Source organism: Apodemus sylvaticus, chromosome 17, assembly GCF_947179515.1.
Source record: "Apodemus sylvaticus chromosome 17, mApoSyl1.1, whole genome shotgun sequence".
Taxonomy (NCBI): domain Eukaryota; kingdom Metazoa; phylum Chordata; class Mammalia; order Rodentia; family Muridae; genus Apodemus; species Apodemus sylvaticus.
Window position 1 is genome coordinate 69560240 of NC_067488.1, and position 19960 is coordinate 69580199.

The 19960-nt window shown below is 43.9% G+C and overlaps 1 protein-coding gene across 5 annotated transcripts in view; it reads left to right on the forward strand.

Moving 5' to 3' along the window:
• Positions 1–19960, forward strand: part of Tfcp2 (transcription factor CP2) — a 35809-nt gene that overhangs the window by 7140 nt on the left and 8709 nt on the right. For all 5 annotated transcript variants that reach the window (XM_052161092.1, XM_052161095.1, XM_052161094.1 and 2 more), the window contains exons 3-12: positions 4891–5042; positions 5502–5578; positions 7461–7566; positions 10384–10490; positions 12251–12403; positions 14169–14279; positions 14527–14615; positions 17697–17745; positions 18291–18384; positions 19438–19528. In XM_052161092.1, the coding sequence (XP_052017052.1) occupies positions 4891–5042; positions 5502–5578; positions 7461–7566; positions 10384–10490; positions 12251–12403; positions 14169–14279; positions 14527–14615; positions 17697–17745; positions 18291–18384; positions 19438–19528 (1029 nt within the window). The remainder of the gene's footprint in view (positions 1–4890; positions 5043–5501; positions 5579–7460; positions 7567–10383; positions 10491–12250; positions 12404–14168; positions 14280–14526; positions 14616–17696; positions 17746–18290; positions 18385–19437; positions 19529–19960) is intronic.

Sequence of the window (19960 nt, forward strand, 5' to 3'; positions counted from 1 at the left end):
ATTGACAACAGTGTCCATTGCCCTGGTTCTGCAGAATTGAAGCAGAAATATCAAGTCCCATCAGTAACACACACTATCAGGCCTTCAGATCCCTTTTCTGAACTCAGTGAATGAAGCAATCCTGACACGTTGGAGACACTACTGAGTCTTCAGAATGGGTTTCCTGACTCGTAAGCAACTTTCCCTTGAGAGAGCGCAGGCGTTCTCCCTGCATCAGCACGTTAATTATCCAGGACATTGGTTTCCTATGGCATGCTCCTCTGAAAGCTTTATCCTGCATTACTCTGCTCCCATGGATCCTTTCCCTTTGCAACTCGTCCTTCTACTTCTCTGTCATGTGTATGAGTGTGTGACAAGGACTGGGTGTCCTAGTTAGGGTTACTGTTGCTATGTGATGGAGCATCATGGCCAAAGCAACTTGGGGAAGAAAGGGTTTATTTAGCTTATGCTAATCAGGGCAAGAATTCACACAGGGTGGGAACTTAGAGGCAGGAGCTGATGCAAAGGCCATGGAGGGGCGCTGCTTATTGACTTGCTCCCCATGGCTTGCTCAGTGTGCTTTTTGATAGAATCCAGGACCACCAGCCCAGGGATGGCAACATCCACAATGGGCCAGACCCTCCCCTACTAATTAAGAAAATGGATGACTCTAGCTTGTGTTAACTTTGACCTAGCCAGTACACTGGTTTTATACTTCCAGATTGGTTCTTTTGAATATATTTTCTTTAAGAATAAGCAGGGGCCTAGTGTATATTTACACTAGAAGATCTTTAAGTCTCCAACCCTCATACGTGCAGTGTGTGTTTAAATGTAACTTAAAGAATGAAACCTCCTATGAATGTAGACATATCTGGGGTATGCACTGCTTTGACTAATTTTAGAATCTCAACCTTAAATGACAGATCTTAGTCTGTGCTTAGTCACGTAGGGTTACGTGGAGTGCCACATACTGCTGAGACTGGGATCTGCATCTTAGCCTCCCTAGACACTGAGATTTGAGGAGGAGAGTACCAGCCTACGTTAATGAGGGTTGAGCTGTTGCTATGTCAAAATCCAATTTACCTTGATTCCTGGTAATCATCACTAATCTTTCAAAGAAGCCAGCAGAGATGATGTTTGAGGATGATGTCACAGTGAAGTCTCCCAAGGCCCACCACTGTTTCTGAATTTGTCTTGTTTTCTACAATGCTTGTTGTAGCTGGTCTTAACTTTCTCTTATAGAAATGGTGTCTGGTTTGCACTTGTCTACAGGACCAAGAGTTTTTCTCCCTGGCAGGCATGCCCTAGGAAGGGTAGAGTTTCTCATTTCTCAGGTAGCCTACACTGGCTTTGAACTTGAGATCCTTCAGCCTCCCTGGTGTTGGAATTACAGGTGTGTGCCATCACACTGGGCTTTCTCCTCTCCCTCCCTTCCTCCTTCCCTCCCTCCCCCCTCTCTCTAGCTTTGTCTGCATGTATGCATGAACCATGTGTATGCCTGGTACCTGAGGAGGCCAGAAGAGGGATTGGATCCCCTGAACTGGAGTTACAGAAGGTTGTGAGCCACATTATAAGGTACTAAGTAGTGAGTACTTTTAACTGCTGAGTTTTCTCTCCAACCTCACTTTCTACTCTTAACTGCACCCATTTGGACAGAATACACAGTTATGGGCCTGAGGATGAGGAAAGCACCTTCCATGTCTCCGGGTGTAGTGACAGAGGGCTCTGGTCCCAGCAGTTGGAGATGGGGGCAAGAGGCTTTCTAGTTTAGGGCCAACTCCAGCTGTGAAGGAGATCCTGTCTTTACATACAGCAGACTCAGTGCCCTGAGAGTGGAGATTATATGTGCTGCTTACAAATTCCTGTAACTTCCCGTGGCAGGGGATCCTTCTCTGGTGTCTGAGAGCTCCAGCCATACAGCTGTTGCACATACCTATAGGATAAATACCTTTTTAAATGCAAGTAAACAAAAATTTCTCAGTACCGTTCCCTTTCTCTGAAGATTTTTGTTTTGGTTTTGTTGCTTTGGGGTGTGGTTTGTTTTTGTTTTGTGTTTTAAGTCAGGGTCTCATTGCAAAGCCCTGGCTGGCTCCAAACTCACAGAGATCCACCTGCCTCTGCAGACCTCTGCCTCTCCATGTTGTCATTCTGGACTTGTGTATCCCACCACAGCTGGCTAGGATTTTTCTCTTAGAAAGCTTCAAATGTATAACAAGGTAAACATGTAAGGTAGTGAGCCCTGTGTGCTCGCCCAGCACCTTGTCTTACGGTCCATAGCATGAACTGTAGCATTTATGCCTCTACCGGTCTCCCTTTTTACTCTCTCTAAATAAAGATAAATACTTTATGTGTATGGATGTTTGCCTGCATGAATGTCTGTGTACCATGAGGTGGGCCTGGTGCCTGTAGAGGTCAGTAAAGGGCGTTACATTTCCTGGAACTGGAGTTCAGGTGCTGTTACTCAAACCCTGGTCCTCCTGAAGACCAACAAGCTTGTCTTAACTGCTTAAGCTCTTAACTGCTGAATCATCACTCCAGCCTTTTAATTGCTTTCTTTTTCTTCATTCCCCCCCCTTGTCTATTTTATACATGTATACAATATAGATTGGTCACGGTCACCTTCATTTTCTTCTCTAATTCTTCCCCTAACCTATGTTCCCCTGGATACCTCATGTCCCCCACACCCAACCCAGTGAATTTAGTTTGTTCTTCTTCTGTGCACATGGGTGTGGGACCATTCACTGGAGCATGGGCGACTTGTCTGTGGCCACACCCCCAAATAAAAAGGTCTGCCCTCCTTGAGAGCTGTCACTGCCATTATCACCTCAGGGAGCCACCAGCCTGTGAGCTCCTGCACTATGCTGGTACTTTGACTGGCTTGACCTCACGTCGTTCTTATGCTGACCGCAGCTGCTGAGTTCCTGAGTGCAGCAGGCATGCCATGTCCAGAAGACAACATTCAGAGCTCTTCACATCTCACAGGTTTTCCCTCCTCTTCAGCAATCTTCCTTGAGCCTTGGGGATGGGATTTGTATACGTTCCCTTTTTAGTAAGGACAGTCACTTACTCTCAGGACTTGGGTCAGTTTTGAGTTTCTGTGTCAACTGTTGCCTGTTGTACAAAGCTCCTCTGATGAAGGCTGATAACAGCACAAATCTGTGAAATTAAATATAGTATTTAGCAAGTAGTTTGACTGCATGGTCATTTAGCCAAACAGCAGTTATAGGGTCTGTGAGGACGTGAGGTCTCCTCACTCAGGCTTCTGCTCAGCAGATGCACAGTACATGTGTGACTGCCCTCATGAGGAGTAGACTTCAGATCTGTGTAGAAAGCAGCTGGGTGTCACCATAGCCATGATGCCACTGTTGTACCAGCAGGTCTAGGGCAGAGTAAGATGATATCTTCTCCCCCTACACAGCAGCTGACAGAGCACCCTGCAGCCCAGGAAAGCTAGCCACCAAGGGGGGCGTTTCCTGACCAGGTCCAGGCCAGTTTTTCTATATCCTTCAGTGAAAATATGTGCTGTCCTCAGCACCAGGGTCTCCTCACCTAGTTATGGCCATAGCCTATGCTAATTTGGGGGCCTCTGGAGCCTCCCTGACTAAACATTACTTAAAGGATCCCATGACTGGCTCTGAAGTCTTTTGTTTAATAGCCCATGTCTGGGAGCAGCATGTAGAATGTCTCTGTTTAATCTCAATTAGAGCCTGGCAGAGGTGGCGCACGCCTGTAATCCCAGCACTCTGAGAGGCAGAGGCAGGCGGATTTCTGAGTTCAAGGCCAGCCTGGTCTACAGAGTGAGTTCCAGGACAGCCAGTGCTACACCGAGCAATCCTGTCTAGAAAAAACAAAATCCAAAAAAACAAAAAACAAAAAACAAAAACTTCAATGAGTTTATAGGTAAACCTTTTTTCTAAAGTTGTATCTGTTGTGGTAACTAATATTAATTGGGAGTTTCAAATATTAATCGAGAGTTTCGCTGGGTAGTGGTGGCGCACGCCTTTAATCCCAGCACTCTGGGAGGCAGAGGCAGGCAGATTTCTGAGTTCGAGGACAGCCTTGTCTACAAAGTGAGTTCCAGGACAGCCAGGGCTACACAGAGAAACCCTGTCTCGAAAAAACAAAGCCCCGAGATAATGAATGACTTGCCATGTTCCCCCTGGGCTGCTCTTACTCTGACTGGCCAGCCTGCATGGCCGTGTTCTCAGTATATCTTTCCCACTGTGTTTTCTATTCCGTGGGTAGTGCCATGTAGCAAAGGCATGTAAGAGTTTGATGAAAAAGTACATTTTTGCTCTTTTATTTTTTTAAGAAATGGGAATATTGATATGTTTTCCTATACTGGCCCTGAACTTAGGGGCTCAAGTGATCTTCCTGCCTCCACCTCCTTAAAACTGGGGTTACAGGCTTTTATGACTAGTGAGAAAAATGCACTCAAAGGGGAAAGTTAGAGATGTCCTTTGTAACAACCCTGCCATTGGGAACTGTTTCTTACTTTATTCCTATCTGAGTGAGGAGCCCCCTTCCTTCATCTTGTATCTGACTCACTTTTCAAAAATTCTCCTGTCTGAGTTGCCAGACCAAACACAGCTCTTGGGTAAACTCCCCATTGTAGATACAGTGCCCTCAGTTTTGTAGATTAACATTTTGGGATTCTGGATATTATTTTCAGTCTCTGTGAGTCCTGTAACAAACACAGCCTTTGACACATAAATGGTTTTAACAGAGACTATTCGTCATTACTGTCTTTGTAGGGCATGTCCCAGGTAATCTGTATGATGGCTTAGATGAAGCTTTGCCAGGTGAATAGTACTTAGGGCTTTTCAAAGACTTTACTAGTTAATTTTTCATTAACAAATCTGCTTTTGCACCATTGTCAGACATTAATAGAAGTCATTTGTTTTATTTTAGTGATGTCCTTGCATTGCCCATTTTTAAGCAAGAAGAGTCCAATTTGCCTCCTGACAGTGAGAACGAGATCCTGCCTTTCCAGTATGTGCTCTGTGCTGCCACGTCTCCAGCAGTGAAGCTACACGACGAGACCCTGACGTACCTCAACCAAGGTCAGATGCGTCCACGCTTGCTAGTGCACTGGAAGCTGCTGTGTCTACGGCATGCGACAGACATGCCTGTATGTCAGAGGGAGACGTGCAGTGTAGCCTGTCAACTAGACCTTAGGAGACGTTTGACCTGTGTTCCCAGCTCCTTGGCCTGCCGCCCATTTCCAGCTCATGGTCCTCAGTTCTCCTAGTTGGTGTCTTTTTCCTGTCTACTGTTCACCAGCCACAGGGTCCTGGACAAGCCTCTCGACATCTGTCTCACTTTCCTTATCTGTAAAATGAATTGACAATAACGTAGAAAGTTATGTCTATTACGGGACAGGATATGAAAGTGCTTTGCACAGGGACTAGCTCTAGTTGGTGGTAATAGTGTCACCTTCTACATTCTGTAGCTGTATTCTTTCTTTCTGAGTCTAAATATGTGAGTCAGGATAGGCGTAATTTGTAATATTTTTCTTTCAGGACAGTCTTATGAAATCCGAATGCTAGACAATAGAAAACTGGGAGAGCTTCCAGAACTCAACGGCAAGTTGGTGAAGGTAAACACAGAGTATTTTGTACATTTTAGGAGAGGAGTGGGTTTGGTTTGGTTTGGTTTTATTTTTGTATTTGTTTTTTTTTTTCTTGACAAAGTTTTATTATATATCCTAGGCTGGCCTTGAATTCTGTATCCTGCCTCAGTTTAGCAGAGTGTAGTGCTGGGATTTCAAAAGTGCACCATTATATATGGCCGTGATTTCGTTTTTTCTTTTTCATGTTCTTTTGGATCCTTAGAAGCAGAGATTAATGATACATTTTTCTGCCACTGTTGCCTGGCAAAGAGACAAACTAATGATCTTTGGGGTCAGTGCAAGCCCCGCTGTCCTCATGGGTTCAAATTAAAGATGTGGCTCTGCTTGTGTACACATGCCAAGTCAGAGGACATCTTTTCTCTTCCTACCATATGGGTCCCGTGGATTGAATTCAAGGTTAAGTAAATGGCTTTACCTGCTGAACCTCCCATGGTTCTCAGAGCTGCAGAAGCAGCAGGCTTGCAAGTCCTTGTTCTGGACAGCTTCTTGGTGAAGTTGGGGTTTTTTTTTGTTTTTAAAGATTTATTTATTTTTTTTATATATTTGAATATATTGTCGCTGTCTTCAGACACAGCAGAAGAGGGCATTGGGTCCCATTACAGATGGTTGTGAACCACCATGTGGTTGTTGGGTATCGAACTCAGAACCTCTGGAAGAAAAGTCAGTACTCTTAACCGCTGAGCCATCTCTCCAGCCCCCAGTGAAGTTGTTTTTGGTGGGATAAAATCAGCTCCTTGAGGATTTCAGTTTTAATAATGTGTGTGTATGTGTGTGTGTTACTGGGGATCAAAACCATAGCCTAGTACATGTTGGGCAGGTGCTTTACCACTGAGCTACATACAACCCTACCTGTCAAGTTTCTTTGGATGCCTGCCTTTGTAACAAAACCCAGAAACTACTGTTGATGTCTGTCCTTCTGTCTTACTACATCCTGAGTGTTGAAGAGTCTGCAGCAGCTTTTCTGGGGTCTCCTGGGGACACGCGTCTGCTTAGACCTGTGTGGTCTGGTCTGAAGATTCAGGTAGTGTGTGAGCCAATGAGCAGGACAAAAAGAATACTGACTTTGCTAAATGGCATGCACCACCCAGGACTACCTTATCCAGTGAAGAAGACCCACACACCCTTTGTCTGTAAAATGGAAAATAATGAGAACAAAACCAAAACCTCAGCAGCTACTGTTGATGGATAGAGGATTTTGTTTCTGTTTTTTTTTTTTTTCCACAGTAAGGATTTAGAGAACTCAAAGAACACTGGATACAGGAGTTTTAACAGCAGCTGTAAAGGAGTTGCAAAGATGGGCAGCTATCTCACAAAGTGAGAGGAGTGCAGGGACAGTGGCTAGAAGTAGCCTGTGACCCCCAGTACTTACAGGTTGTGCATAGAATTGGCAGGTATGCACCTGAAGGATTATGCTGAATTACAATGTGTGCATAGAATGCCTCTCAAGGCTGGCAGGACAGCTCAACAGGGAAAAGTGCTGTCCGCAAGAGGTGTAAGGAGAGAATCTATGGTGTGCACACACTCCCAGAAACAAACAAACAAACAAACAAACAAAGACAGAAAGACAGACAGACAGACATGTAATAAGACTTAAGAAAACAAAAAGTAAACCAACAAATGCCAGGCTGCAATGGTACACGCCTTTAATCATAGCTGATGCCTGGGGAGGCAGAGGCAAGCAGAGCTGTGAGTTTGAGGACAGCCAAGGCAACACAGAAACCCTGTCTCAAAAAAAAATTAAAGAAAAAAAAAAGGCACTGAAACCAACTAACCAGCATTAACTCTGCTAGTTTTCTTTGTCCGAACTGGTTTTCCAGCGGTGTGTGGACTGACGCTGTCCTCCTTTTAGAGCATATTCCGGGTCGTGTTCCACGACAGGAGACTGCAGTACACCGAGCACCAGCAGCTGGAGGGCTGGAGGTGGAACCGGCCGGGAGACCGGATTCTGGACATAGGTGAGTCGAGACGCCGTCACTCAGAAGGTGAAAGCGCCTACGCTCCCAGAGCTGGCTTCCCTACTCGTTCTTCCATTTGATTCGTGAGCTTCAGAGGCTGAGTTAGCAGGGATGTTGATGTGGTTTTCCCTAGGTGTAAGAAAGCTGTGTGTAGGGCAGCCGTGGGATTGAAGTAGGACATGAACAGTAGGCTCCAAAGCAGTTCAAAAAGTTTTCATTTGAATTGTGTTCATGTATATGATACCTCATTTTTTCCATTTTAAATGTAAAGCTGAATAAAATTAAGTGTGTGTACTTTGTCATCTCTTAAGTAGTGGCTTTTCATTCCACTTTCCCTAGCTCTCAGTAACCACTCTTCCTGCTCTGTCACTGTCTACTCTAGGGACCTCATTTAGTATTTGTCCTCTGTGAGTGGCTTCTGTGAGTTAGCATAATGTCTTCTGAGATTCATTCATGTTGTTGCATATGTCAAAATTTCTTTCCTTTTAAGGCAAAACAGTATTCATTCAGTGTACATCACATCCTGACTGTTGAAGGATGGGGTAGCTCTGACTGTTAGGCTCTTTGGAGTAATGTTCCTATGAACATGGATATGATAATATTTGTTTGAGTCTCTGCTTTGGTTTCTTATTTGTCTGAAGCAAGACCTTGTTCTGTGGCCCAGGCTGACTCATGGTGATCGTATTGACAAGAACCACATACTTGATGCTTCCATTCCTATCGCTAAGAAGAGGGAGTGCTGGGCCGTGTGCAGTTCTACTGTTAATTTTCTATAGAGAAATGCCTGTAATACTTTTTACCAGTAGCCTTCATGTTCTCTCCTTATTTGACAATATTTGTTCCTTTCTTTTCTGTGGTGCTGAGTATAGAACCCAGGGTCTTGCATATTAGTCAAGCTCTACAGCTGAATTATGGATGGCCTCAATTTTTTTTAGAATTATTTATTTACATTATGTATATAAGTACATTGTGGCTGTCTTTAGATACACCAGAAGAAGTCATCCGATCCCATTACAAGATGGTTGTGAGCCACCATGGTTGCTGGGAATTAAACTTAGGACCTCTGGCAGAGCAGTCACTGTTCTTAACTGCTGAGCCGCACTCCAGCCCGGCCTCAATTTTTTTAAGTATTTATTTTAATATTACTACTTTATTTTTCATACAGTCTTACTCTATAGCCCTGTCCTGGAACTGACTCTGTAGACCAGGCTGGCCTTGAATTTAGAATAATCTGCCTGACAAGTGCTGGGGTTAAAAGTATTCTTAATCATGCCTGGCTGGTTTATTATTTTAATTTAATTTTTTATTATTGTTTTATGTATGTGTTTATTTTTCTAAGACAGTCTTACTATGGCTGTCCTAGCATCACTATGTGGAGCAGGCTGGCCTCAGATTCATGGAGATCTGCCTTCTGCTGCCTCCCTGGCGCTGACATTAAAAGCATACACCGCCCAACTTAACCAGTTTTTGTTTTGTTTTTTTCTTATTTTCCTTTATGTGTATAGGACTTCTGTCTGCATATGCGATTCTGTAACACACATCTGGTGCCCAGGGGAGCCAGAGGTGGTTTTTGGATCCATTGGATCTAGAACAGCAGACTGTTGTAAGCTGCCGTGTAGGTGCCGAGAATTGACCTGGGGGCCTTTCTCTTTCTATTCTGTGGGTTTAGGGATTGAACTCAATAGTCAGGCTTGGTAGGAAGTCCTTTCCTTTCCTGGCTATGTCATGTGGCCACATAAGACCCAATACAGCAGCCGGACTGGTGTTGAATCCAGTCCTTAGGTTTCTGCTTTGCAAGTGCTGGGGCCGCACTCATACGCCTACATTCCCAGAGTGAGTTTTTTTCCACCGCTCAGTCTGCAGTTGAGGTGTTTTTCTCCTATTTGGTATACTAAATATTGTTTTCCCTAAGTGATAGGATCTCTGCAAACACCGCCTGCAGCCTCTCTCTGTATGTATTAGATCCTGACACGTGTCTTTGCTCTACGGGTGATTACTATTTTCTGTATAGCTACATAGCATAGCTATAAAACAAGTTTAACTATTCCTAATTTTTCCCGAGAAAACACCGGTTATCATACAGATAATCTAAAATCTTTATGATACTGACTTTAGGATAACTCCAACATAACCAACAGGCAGCACAGGGCCTCAGTGTTCTCTCACTTGAATTACTGTTGTCCAGACAGTAGTGTAGTTATATAATAGTTGCATCTATAATATTGCCCAGGCTTGTTCCTAAATTTTGTTGTTATTGTTTGGTTTTGGTTTTCTCTGTGTAGTCCTGGCTATCCTGGAACTGGCTCTGTAGCCCAGGCTGGCCTAAAACTTAGATCCATTGTTTCTGCCTCCTGAGCACTGGGATTAAAGGTATGTGTCACCTCTGCTCCTCCAGAGGAGGAGGTCCTCCTGTGGGACCCAATTTTAATGTTAATAATTAAAAACAGAAAGTGGTATTTGAGTTATATCATGTGTAGTATAAAATTAGTTTCAGTTCAAGGCCAGCCTGGTCTACAGAGTGAGTTCCAGAACAGCCAGGGCTACACAGAGAAACCCTGTCTTGAAAAAACCAAATCCAAAAGAAAACAAAAAACAAAAAAAAAACTTAGTATATAGACTTAATCCATCACAATTGGTTACTTTCTTACTTAAAACCATGGTAGCCACGGGCATGGTGGCACATGTCTATAGTCGCAGCTACTCCAGAAGCTAAAGCAGGAGAATTATTTGAGCCCAGGCATTGCTTTGAGACCCCCATCTTAGAAACAAAACAAGGAGCCCTGAGATTTGTTGAGTGCTTCCCATTGTATTTCTCAGATATCCCAATGTCTGTGGGTGTAATTGATCCCAGGGCCAATCCTACCCAGCTAAACACAGTGGAGTTCCTGTGGGACCCTGCAAAGAGGACGTCTGTGTTCATTCAGGTAAGGCACTGCAGTGATCACAGTAGTCGGAAAGCCTGCCAGTTACTGCCATGAAGCATAGCAGGGCTGCAGCTGCAGCTCAACTGTTGAGTACTTCCCTAGCATGCAGAAGGCCTGCATTTGAGCTTTTGTACCCCAGAAACCTGTGTGGTCGTACACAACACAACTCTCAGCACCAGGGTAGGAGAGGTAGAAAGATCACAGTTACATGGTATGTTCAAGGCAGTCTGAGTTATGTGAGCTGGGTCCTAAAACAACGAATAAGTAACGGTAAAAAAGAATAAGGTATATGAAACTTAAAATGGTTTTTGTGCAGGCAGACATGGTAATGCATGCCTTTAATTCCAGCACTTGACAGGTATCTATGAATTTCAAGACCAGCCTGGTCTACATATAGAGCTCCAGGATAGCCAAGGCTACATAGAGAGACCCACGTCTCAAAACAAAAAACAAAGCGAGCATGTGTGTATGTGTGTGTGTGTGTGTGTGTGTGTGTGTGTGTGTGTGTGTTTGTGAAAGAGAGAGAGAGTGTGTGTGTGTGTCAGAGTCCTCGTGTACAAGTCTGCACAGTAAACAAGTTCTTGTACTGAGCTGCGTCTGTTTGTCTGGATTCTAGCCTCTCAAGTTCAGGCTTCTTAGTATGAGGAGTTTTGAATTATTCTAATTTCCCAGTTTATTTACTTAAATATCTAAAATGTTTGCTGTTTGGCTGCATTATATACCATTCTTTGATCATAGATAATTTGCCTAACAATTATTTAACATGTAAATTGTTTTATTTTTCCATTGTTAGCCACAAAGTTATTTTGAACATGCATAGAGACTTAAGTTTGATTTGCATATGTGATTCTGTCCTTTAGGCAAACTCCTCAGAATTCTTTATTCCTCTTTTTGTTGTTGTTGTTGATGTTGGTTTTTAAGACAGGGTTTCTGTGTGTAGCCCTAGCTGTCCTGGAACTCAGACCCACCTACCTCTGCCTCCTGAATGCTGGGATTAAAGACTAGGCCATCACTGCCCTGCTCATTTGTAATCATTTCAACCAATGGTTGACTAGATAGTTACCATTGAGGTTGTCACTGTGTTAAAATCATGTATACAAGGTATTAGGACTTTTAATACTGGTCCCTTGAAATAGGAATAGCCTTTGGAATATTTATTTTTAGATGATGTGTATGTATGTTAGAGTGTGGGCTTGTGCACATGAGTGCAGATGTGCACAGAGGCCAGAGGCATCTAATCACGGTGGTTGTGAGCCATCTGCTGTGGGTCCTGGGAACTGAACTTGGATCCTCTGAAAGAACAGAGGTGCTCTTAACTGCTGCGGGTCTGTCCAGCCAGCAGGAATAGTGTTTGAGGCTTAGAGTGATGGAGCAGTTAATCCAAGCTTTACAGCTAGACAGTTGACCCTCTGGCCTAGACTTTAGTGGTGACCCAGCAAATCTCCTGTCACCTGAACCTTCTGGGTTCTAAGCCTGATAGTGCCTCCCTTTCAAAACTAGATGAACTTGCTGGCATTGTCTGTGGCTTCCTGCTGTCAGAGGAGTTAAATGCCTTTGGTTCTTCATAGCAGTCTTCTCCCTGAGACAGGGTCTTTGATAGTCACTAGTTGTTTACATTTGTGAATTGCTAAAAGGATTCCAGTTTCCTCCATTAGAGAGTAAGAAATGGAAAGAATTTAAGAGATGTGATAAATGCCTAGAAAGGTTTTGCCTCTGGTCTGGCCATTGGCATTGACTTGCTGTCTGTCGCTTGCTTTCAGGTGCATTGCATCAGCACTGAGTTCACTATGAGGAAGCATGGCGGGGAGAAGGGCGTACCGTTCCGAGTGCAGATTGACACCTTCAAGGAGAATGAGGGCGGAGAGTACACAGAGCACTTACACTCAGCCAGCTGCCAGATCAAAGTCTTTAAGGTGTCCCGGCCTGAAAGCCATTTCTCTGTGTGTGTTTGTATCTCTGTGTAGCCCTGGAACTCACCATGTAGACCAGGCTAGCCTTGAACTCAAGAGATCCACCTGCCTCTGCTGGGAGACTTAAAGGCGTGAGCCACCACACCCATCTATAAGCCCTTTCTCATTGTGTTTTGACATGGTTGTGAATCAACTCCTTTGTTTTTAAAACTACAAATTGAGCAGAGTCAGTGAGACCACCTTTGAAATACATCTTGATGTGGTAAGGTCTGAAAATCAAAAACAATCCAAGCAGTCACAAGAATTAGGCATCAAAAACTGACCAGTCTGGGCCAACAGCACAGACTCAGGAGCTAACTGCTCATTTTAGTTAATTATTTAAGCAGATGACAAAAGGTTAATTCTGCTCAGATCACTACTGATCACTCAGGGCTGCAGAAGCTGAACTGTGGGATTCGAACTGTGACCCCAAATCAGAGTGAAATCCTGAAATTCACAAACATCTGGTTACTTGTCTGGCATTTATGTCTCATCTTGCCAACCAAGATGTCACTTACCATGTCCATGTCTCTGTCAGTTACCCAGAGAGATCTTGAGAACTTAAAACTTTATTTGACCCCTATTTAGAGTGGAAATTTTATTCAAAATGGCTTCAGTTTGGTTCCTTCTTACAAATGTAGTTTACATGGAGTTTGGGTGGGGGGTGGTAATCAGAACTTATAAAGTGAACAGCGGGCTAAACTGGATAAAGCCTGTTAGAACTTGTAAGCTCTTCTATATCGCAGAAATCATGCAAAGTTGACTGGTTAAGGTACATTAGTAGTTTGTATTTTTCTATTTATTGTTTTTGTTGTTCTGGGGTAGTTGTGAGGCCGTGGCTTAGAAGTAGCCTAGCGCTGCCTCAGATTTACTAAGCAACCAAGAATGGCCTTGAACTCGTGATATTCCTGCTTAAGGCCTCTAAGTCCTGGCACTATCAGCAAGTGTCACTACTCCTAAGTGCTGTGGCTCGGCCCTGTGGAAACACTGAAGCAAGATCACTGCAAGGCCCATACCAGTGTGAGCACATCTCTAGTGAGGTGAACTGGGGCATGGCTAGGCTCTGATTCAAACGGAAAAGGAAGCAGGGAAGGAGGAGACACTGCACTGTATCTCACTTACTACTCTTCCCCTGAGTCCCTAGCCTCCCTCCAGAGGTCACTGTTGTCACAGTTTGCTGCACATACACATGACATGGATGGACATGCGTCCATACGTCCACATATGTTCTCCTTTCTTTGAAACATAAGTGGGAGTATGCTGTATGGGTTGTTTTGGGATTTGATTTTTTTTTCCCAGTTAGCTATATGCTTTAGAGGGCTTTCCATCTACTAATCTTTCCAACTAGCTAAAGCATTTAAATAGCCTATTTTCAGACAGTGCAGGTGATACACACAGCCTCTAAATTACCATACACACATTTGTTCTAAGTGAATATTTAAGTGTTTTAAAGTAGTATTTCTGGGTCAGAGTGTAAGTTAGTCCTTCTGTCCATCAGTTTGTCCTCCCCATCTCTTTTCCTTCCTTCCTTCCTTCCTTCCTTCCTTCCTTCCTTCCTTCCTTCCTTCCTTCCTTCCTTCCTTCCTTCCTTCCTTCCTTCCTTAAAAGACAGGGTTTCTCTGGCTTTTGTAGACCAGGCTGACCTTGAATTCAGAGAGATCTGCCTGTTTCTGGCTCTGGAGTGCTGGTATCAAAGGTTGAATTTAAAGCAACAAATTTCTCATTTCAGCCTAAGGGTGCAGACAGAAAACAAAAAATAGATAGAGAAAAAATGGAGAAACGGACGCCCCATGAAAAAGAGAAATACCAACCTTCTTATGAGACAACCATACTCACAGAGGTAAAAGGATTTTTCAGTTCATATTTGTATTCTCAGTCATTTATTTATCCATTCATTCTGTCGTGCTTAAGAGTGGACCTAGAGCCTTGTGCATGGTAGGCAACCATGCTATCACTGAATTACAGCTCCAACCTGAGCTTGGTTCTGACCATATTTTCCTGACTGCAGAAGCGCTAGAGACATGAGAGCAGAGCACTGGGCAGAAGTATGGTGCTTTCTTGTTGACTACGTCTTCCTTTCTTTTCAGTGTTCTCCCTGGCCTGAGATCACCTACGTCAACAATTCCCCATCCCCTGGCTTCAACAGCTCCCATAGCAGTTTCTCTCTTGGGGAAGGGTAAGTCTGGGAAAGGCAATTGGATTATGTTTGTACTAACTATAGATCCTTTTATTACATTTTCATCAGCAAGGTCTTTCCAAAGCAATGCTTCCAATTGGTCAGTCTTTGACCAGTGTTTGTACTGGCTGAGGTTTGGACTCCTGCAAAAAAATGAAGTTTTATGTAAAAACTCTCCCCCTTAGACAGTATCAGGTAGCATCAGACGATGTCAAGTCCCAGCTCCTGCTGGAGATTTTTAGTGATGAGGGTTTGGGCTCTTGATCCACCTTATCTTGTATGCCTTGTGGTTTTTTTCATGTTTCATGCTTGCACCAGAGAATGGGGACTGGGCATTGGAAGCAGGCTGCACAGGCACTCAGGGTTTGTTTGTTTGTTTTCTTGTCAAGAATATTTGTAGAATATGTAGCAGCTTGGTCTTTAGGTGGTTTCCAAATAGTTGGAGCGGGGCCATTCCTAAAGCTGCTGCTTGTCTGTGGGATGTCTTCTAGCAGGGCTGCCTTGTCTGGCCTCAGTGGGAGAGGAAGCACCTAGCCCCAAAGAGACTTGGTGTGCCAAGGTGGGGGATATCCAGGGGGGCCTCCACTCTCTCAGAAGGGGTGGGGGGAGGATTGTGGGAGAAGGTGAGTGGTGGCAGTGAGCTCGATATAAAATGAAATAATCAAATACATAGGATTGAGAGAAAAAGAATGCTGTAGAGCCCTGAGTGTGACTCAGTAGTAGCGCATTTAGCTGCCGTGCATTAAATTTGGTCTTCAGCATCACAATTAAGAAACACATAAAAGGAGGCGATTGTTTGGCTTTGGTTTTGGCTTTATTTATTCTGTGTTCAACCTACTTCTTAAAAGGTGTAAAAGTAGCTTAAATGTTTGAAAAATAACAGTTAAGAACCAATACCTCTTCTTGTGGTATTAGTTATAAAAGGAATACCTCTGTTTATACCCTAACATCATTGCCAAGTTTGAATATCAAATTTTTTAACTACAACAGAAATGAAGAAGAAAGGGGTTTTTTTTGTTTGTTCAAGATAGGGTCTTGCTGTGTATTGCTGTCTAGCCTTGAGTTACTATATGCAGGGCACCCCTGAGTTGCCAGGAGTCCTGCTGGCTCCCTAGCTGATGGGATTAGAGGTGTGCCATAACGTTATCACACCAAGTCTCCTTTGTTTTTATATGTTTGGATATGAGGTTTTTGCTGTGTTTCTAAAATGGCCTTGAATTCCTGGAGCCAAATAATTCTCCTGCCTCAGGCTCTCAACTGACTACTGGCACCATATCTTCCCAAAGAAGAGAATTTCTTATTATTCTTATGATGATGCTGTCTACTAGAGTTGATTTTAAATGTCTGCAGTTAAGGGTTATGTTTTACATTTTTTCTCAATTTTTTTCTCTCAAAGAAAATAAACATAACTGGTTCACCAACCAGTTAGCATAGGCATTTAATCCCAGAGTTTGGGAGGCAAGGCAGACTGATCTCTGAGTTCAAGCCAGTCTGGTCTACAGAGTGAGTTCTAGGACAGCCAGGGCTACACTGGAAAGGTGTGAGAAACAAAACAGAGGGGGTAGAGGTAGGGAGGCAGGAAACTAGATGGGTGTGATGGTATAGGTCTTTAATCCAAGAACTCCGGAGGCAGAGGCAGAGGAATCTCCAAGTTGGAGGCCATCCAGGGCTCTGTTATTTGGGGAAAACCTGTCTTTAGAAACCAACCAAAAAACCTAAAGAAGCTTTAAGACAAATGGAAAGTGTGGAGATAAATGTTGAATCACAGATTAGCACTAATTTTGAATCATCTTTAACAGCAGTGGTTGGGGAGCTAGAACTATGGGTAAGAGTGCTTATTTTTCAGTCATGAGAACAAGAGCTCTAGGATGCCAATACCCATGAAGTAAACCAGACAGCTCACAAACTCCTGGGACTCCAGCTCCAAGGCATCTGGTGCTCTCTCTCTTCTGGCCTCCACACTCAGATATAGATGCTGACGTATCTTTGAATACTCTCTCTCTCATACACTCATACACAGACAGACAGACAGACAGACAGGCTAAGTCAGTAAATCTGAAATGAATTGGGCTGGCCTCTCTAGGCCAGTGGTTTGAGTTTGGATCCCTAGAGCCCATGTAAGGATAGAAGGAGAGCTGTCTTCTTGCCAGTGTCACACAGGTACATCAATAATAAATCAGAAATTTAATAAATCAGAATTTTAAAAGCAAATCCAGAGAGCTGGAGAGATGCTTCAGCAGTTCAGACCAGTGGCTGCTCTTCTGAACGACCCAATTCAGTTCTCAGCACCAAATGGCAGCTCACAAAAATTATATCTTTTCAGAAGTATGGTGGTACAGGGTATTGCAGTTGCTGGCACATGCTAGAAAAGAACTGGGTTCAATTCCCAGAAGAGCAAAATCAGGGCTTTTTGTTGTTTGTTTGTCTTTGGTTATTTTGAGACAGGATCATATAATGTAGCCCTGGCTGTCCTGGAACTGGCTATATAGACCAGGTGGGCTTTGAACTCAGAGATCTACCTGCCTCTGCCTCCCAAAGTGCTGGTATTAAAGGTGTGAGCTACCATGCCAGCCCTATATATGATCATAGTATACATTTTCTTCTAAATCTTCCTGCATATATACACATAACTATTGATATGTTTAATATAACAGTGATATATACTAGGACTTTTATATTCCAGTATTTTTTTTCTTTTTAAACTTAGAGTCTTATGCATCCTAGACAAATGCTTTCCGCTAAACTATATTTCTATCCCCCCCTTCTCTCTGAGGCACCCCACCCCTGCACAGGTATTTATTATACCATAATTTAGTCTATCAGTTTCTATTTACTGAAATTTTGATATTTTTTTCCTAGTTTCCTCAGTCATAAAAACAAATGTTTCAAATGATACAGCTTCTTCCCTTCCCCTGAAGTTTGAGTTAATCAGCACACAGCTTACTGTGTCAAAGAAGAGTGTTTAAGATGGAGTGGAGACTCTCATGAGCTCTCTAAGTAGAGTTGTTGTGACAGTGAACCGTGAGGTGATGTACACTGAGTGCCATGGGCTCACCCTTCATCTTCACTGTCTCTCCTTAGAAACGGCTCACCCAACCACCAGCCAGAGCCACCCCCTCCAGTCACAGACGTAAGTCTAAAGCCAACGTCAGTTATTTGTAGTGTGTAGGAGTGTTGTGGTGACTGATTCTGTCACATGCTGTTCACTCACTTCACAAACGCTTCCTGAATTTCACCTCCGACCTGGAGATGTCCTGGAGACTAGAAGCAGGCAGGATCTTGAGGTGTTGTGTTTGTCATTTATAGGCTTCACCATGCAGCTCGGGCTGGCTTAGGATGCACTGAATTGAATGGTCACCCATCTCTGCCTCACCAGTGCTGGGCCTCAGGCACCCACAGCTTCAGCTGGCTGCTTTTCCCTCTTCTCCCTGAGGCGCTCATCTTGTTGCCCAGGCTGGTGTAGTGTGGTTTCTCACACACCTGCCACTACCCACCTGATCAGATCCCTTGTCCATTGAATAGAAAGAATGTTCAGTCTGATAGGAAGTAGAAGACCTTGTGTGGCAGAAACAGCCAGAGTGACTGTAGGGTGTGGGAGAAGTGTTTGGTTGTGTGTTTTCTGATGAGGTAGCAGATGAGACTACTCAGATACCAAAGAATGTGCTCTCCTTCCAGAACCTCCTGCCAACAACCACACCTCAGGAAGCCCAGCAATGGCTGCATCGAAACCGTTTTTCCACGTTCACGAGGCTTTTCACCAATTTCTCAGGTTAGATTACCTTTTCCTTATGGCTTCTGCAGCATGGGGAGTTCAGGCGCATCTCAGGTCCTCTCTGTGTCCCATGTGGGATGTGTCCAGGAGTGTGTCAGTTTATTTTTTCTGATAAAATGAATTTTATGAAGCACTTCAGACTTTACTGCCAGCTATAATGGTACTGTGAGTCCTTAAAACAAAGAAGCTGTTAGTTAGAACTCATTTAAACTTTAAAATGTTTATTCTATATAGCACTCTTAAAATGTGGTGTCACAGCTGGGCAGTGGTGGCACACACCTTTAATCCCAGAACTTGGGAGGCAGAGGCAGGCGGATTTCTGAGTTCAAGGCCAGCCTGGTCTACAGAGTGAGTTCCTGGACAGCCAGGGCCACACAGAGAAACCCTGTCTCAAAACCACCACCACCACCACCACCACCACCCTGAAAAAAATGTGGTGTGGCACATCTTAAATCCCAGCACTTGGGAGGCAGAGGCAGTCAGGTCTCTGAGTTCAAGGCCAACCTAGTCTGCGTAGTGAGTTCCAGGATGGCCTAACCCTGGAAACAGACCAACAGACGACTTTGATCAAGGAGCAAATAGACTGACCCCACCACCACCACTGTACATATTACTTGCATGGTGCACTTCTGTGCAGCCTTCTGTGAACATCTGTGTAGGAACATAGAGTTGATAAGATGTCCTGAGTAGACGCTTTCATCATCTGTGTAAGAGAAAAGTCCAGTCAGAAGAAGACACACTAGATGAGCACACACAGTGTGTGAGGTGAGACTGGAGCAGGCTGGTGTGAGCCTGTCAGATTGTGGAAAGGTGTTTCAGAGAGGGAAAGCAACTGGCCTGCTCAGCACAATCAGGCTGGAACCATAGGGTGAGGTGGAGAATCAGACAGAAGATGAGGCAGAGGCTGGGCCACAGGGGCTTTATCTGCCGTAGATATAACATACTGTAGATTGTAACGTGCTGCTCATGAGGTGATGACTGTAACATCCTGAGGTGTGCTTGGAGTGTTTTTGCCTTTATCACTAACCTGTGTTTCTCTGTTTATCCCAGGGGCAGATTTACTGAAACTAACTAGAGATGATGTGATCCAAATCTGTGGCCCTGCAGACGGAATCAGACTCTTCAACGCATTAAAAGGCCGGTGTGTACTTACTGATAAGATTCCAATGAGAATGGATTTTAAATGAGTTTACATTCGAGAATTTTTCACAGTACTCTGCACAAATAAGTATGTCTTGTCAAAACATTAAAAGAGAAATTGTAATCAGTGGGTAAAGACATGGTAGACAAAAAGTGCTAGCTCTCAGAAGTTGTTCTTTGACCTCCACCCTCCTTCCACGTGTACACTGACATGCGCCTCCTACAGGCATGAAGTCAAGTGGCAAGAGCCTTTACCAACAGCTGAGCCTTTACCAGCTGAGCCGTGTTGCCCACTGTGTGGTAATATTTGTAAACAAACAGCATATCTAGAACCTGACCCTCATATAAAAGTCACTCTTGCATCTTGGATATTTCTAACCATTACTTCAAAGCTCACAAACGCAATGACTGCAGGAGCTACATGGTCAGGTAA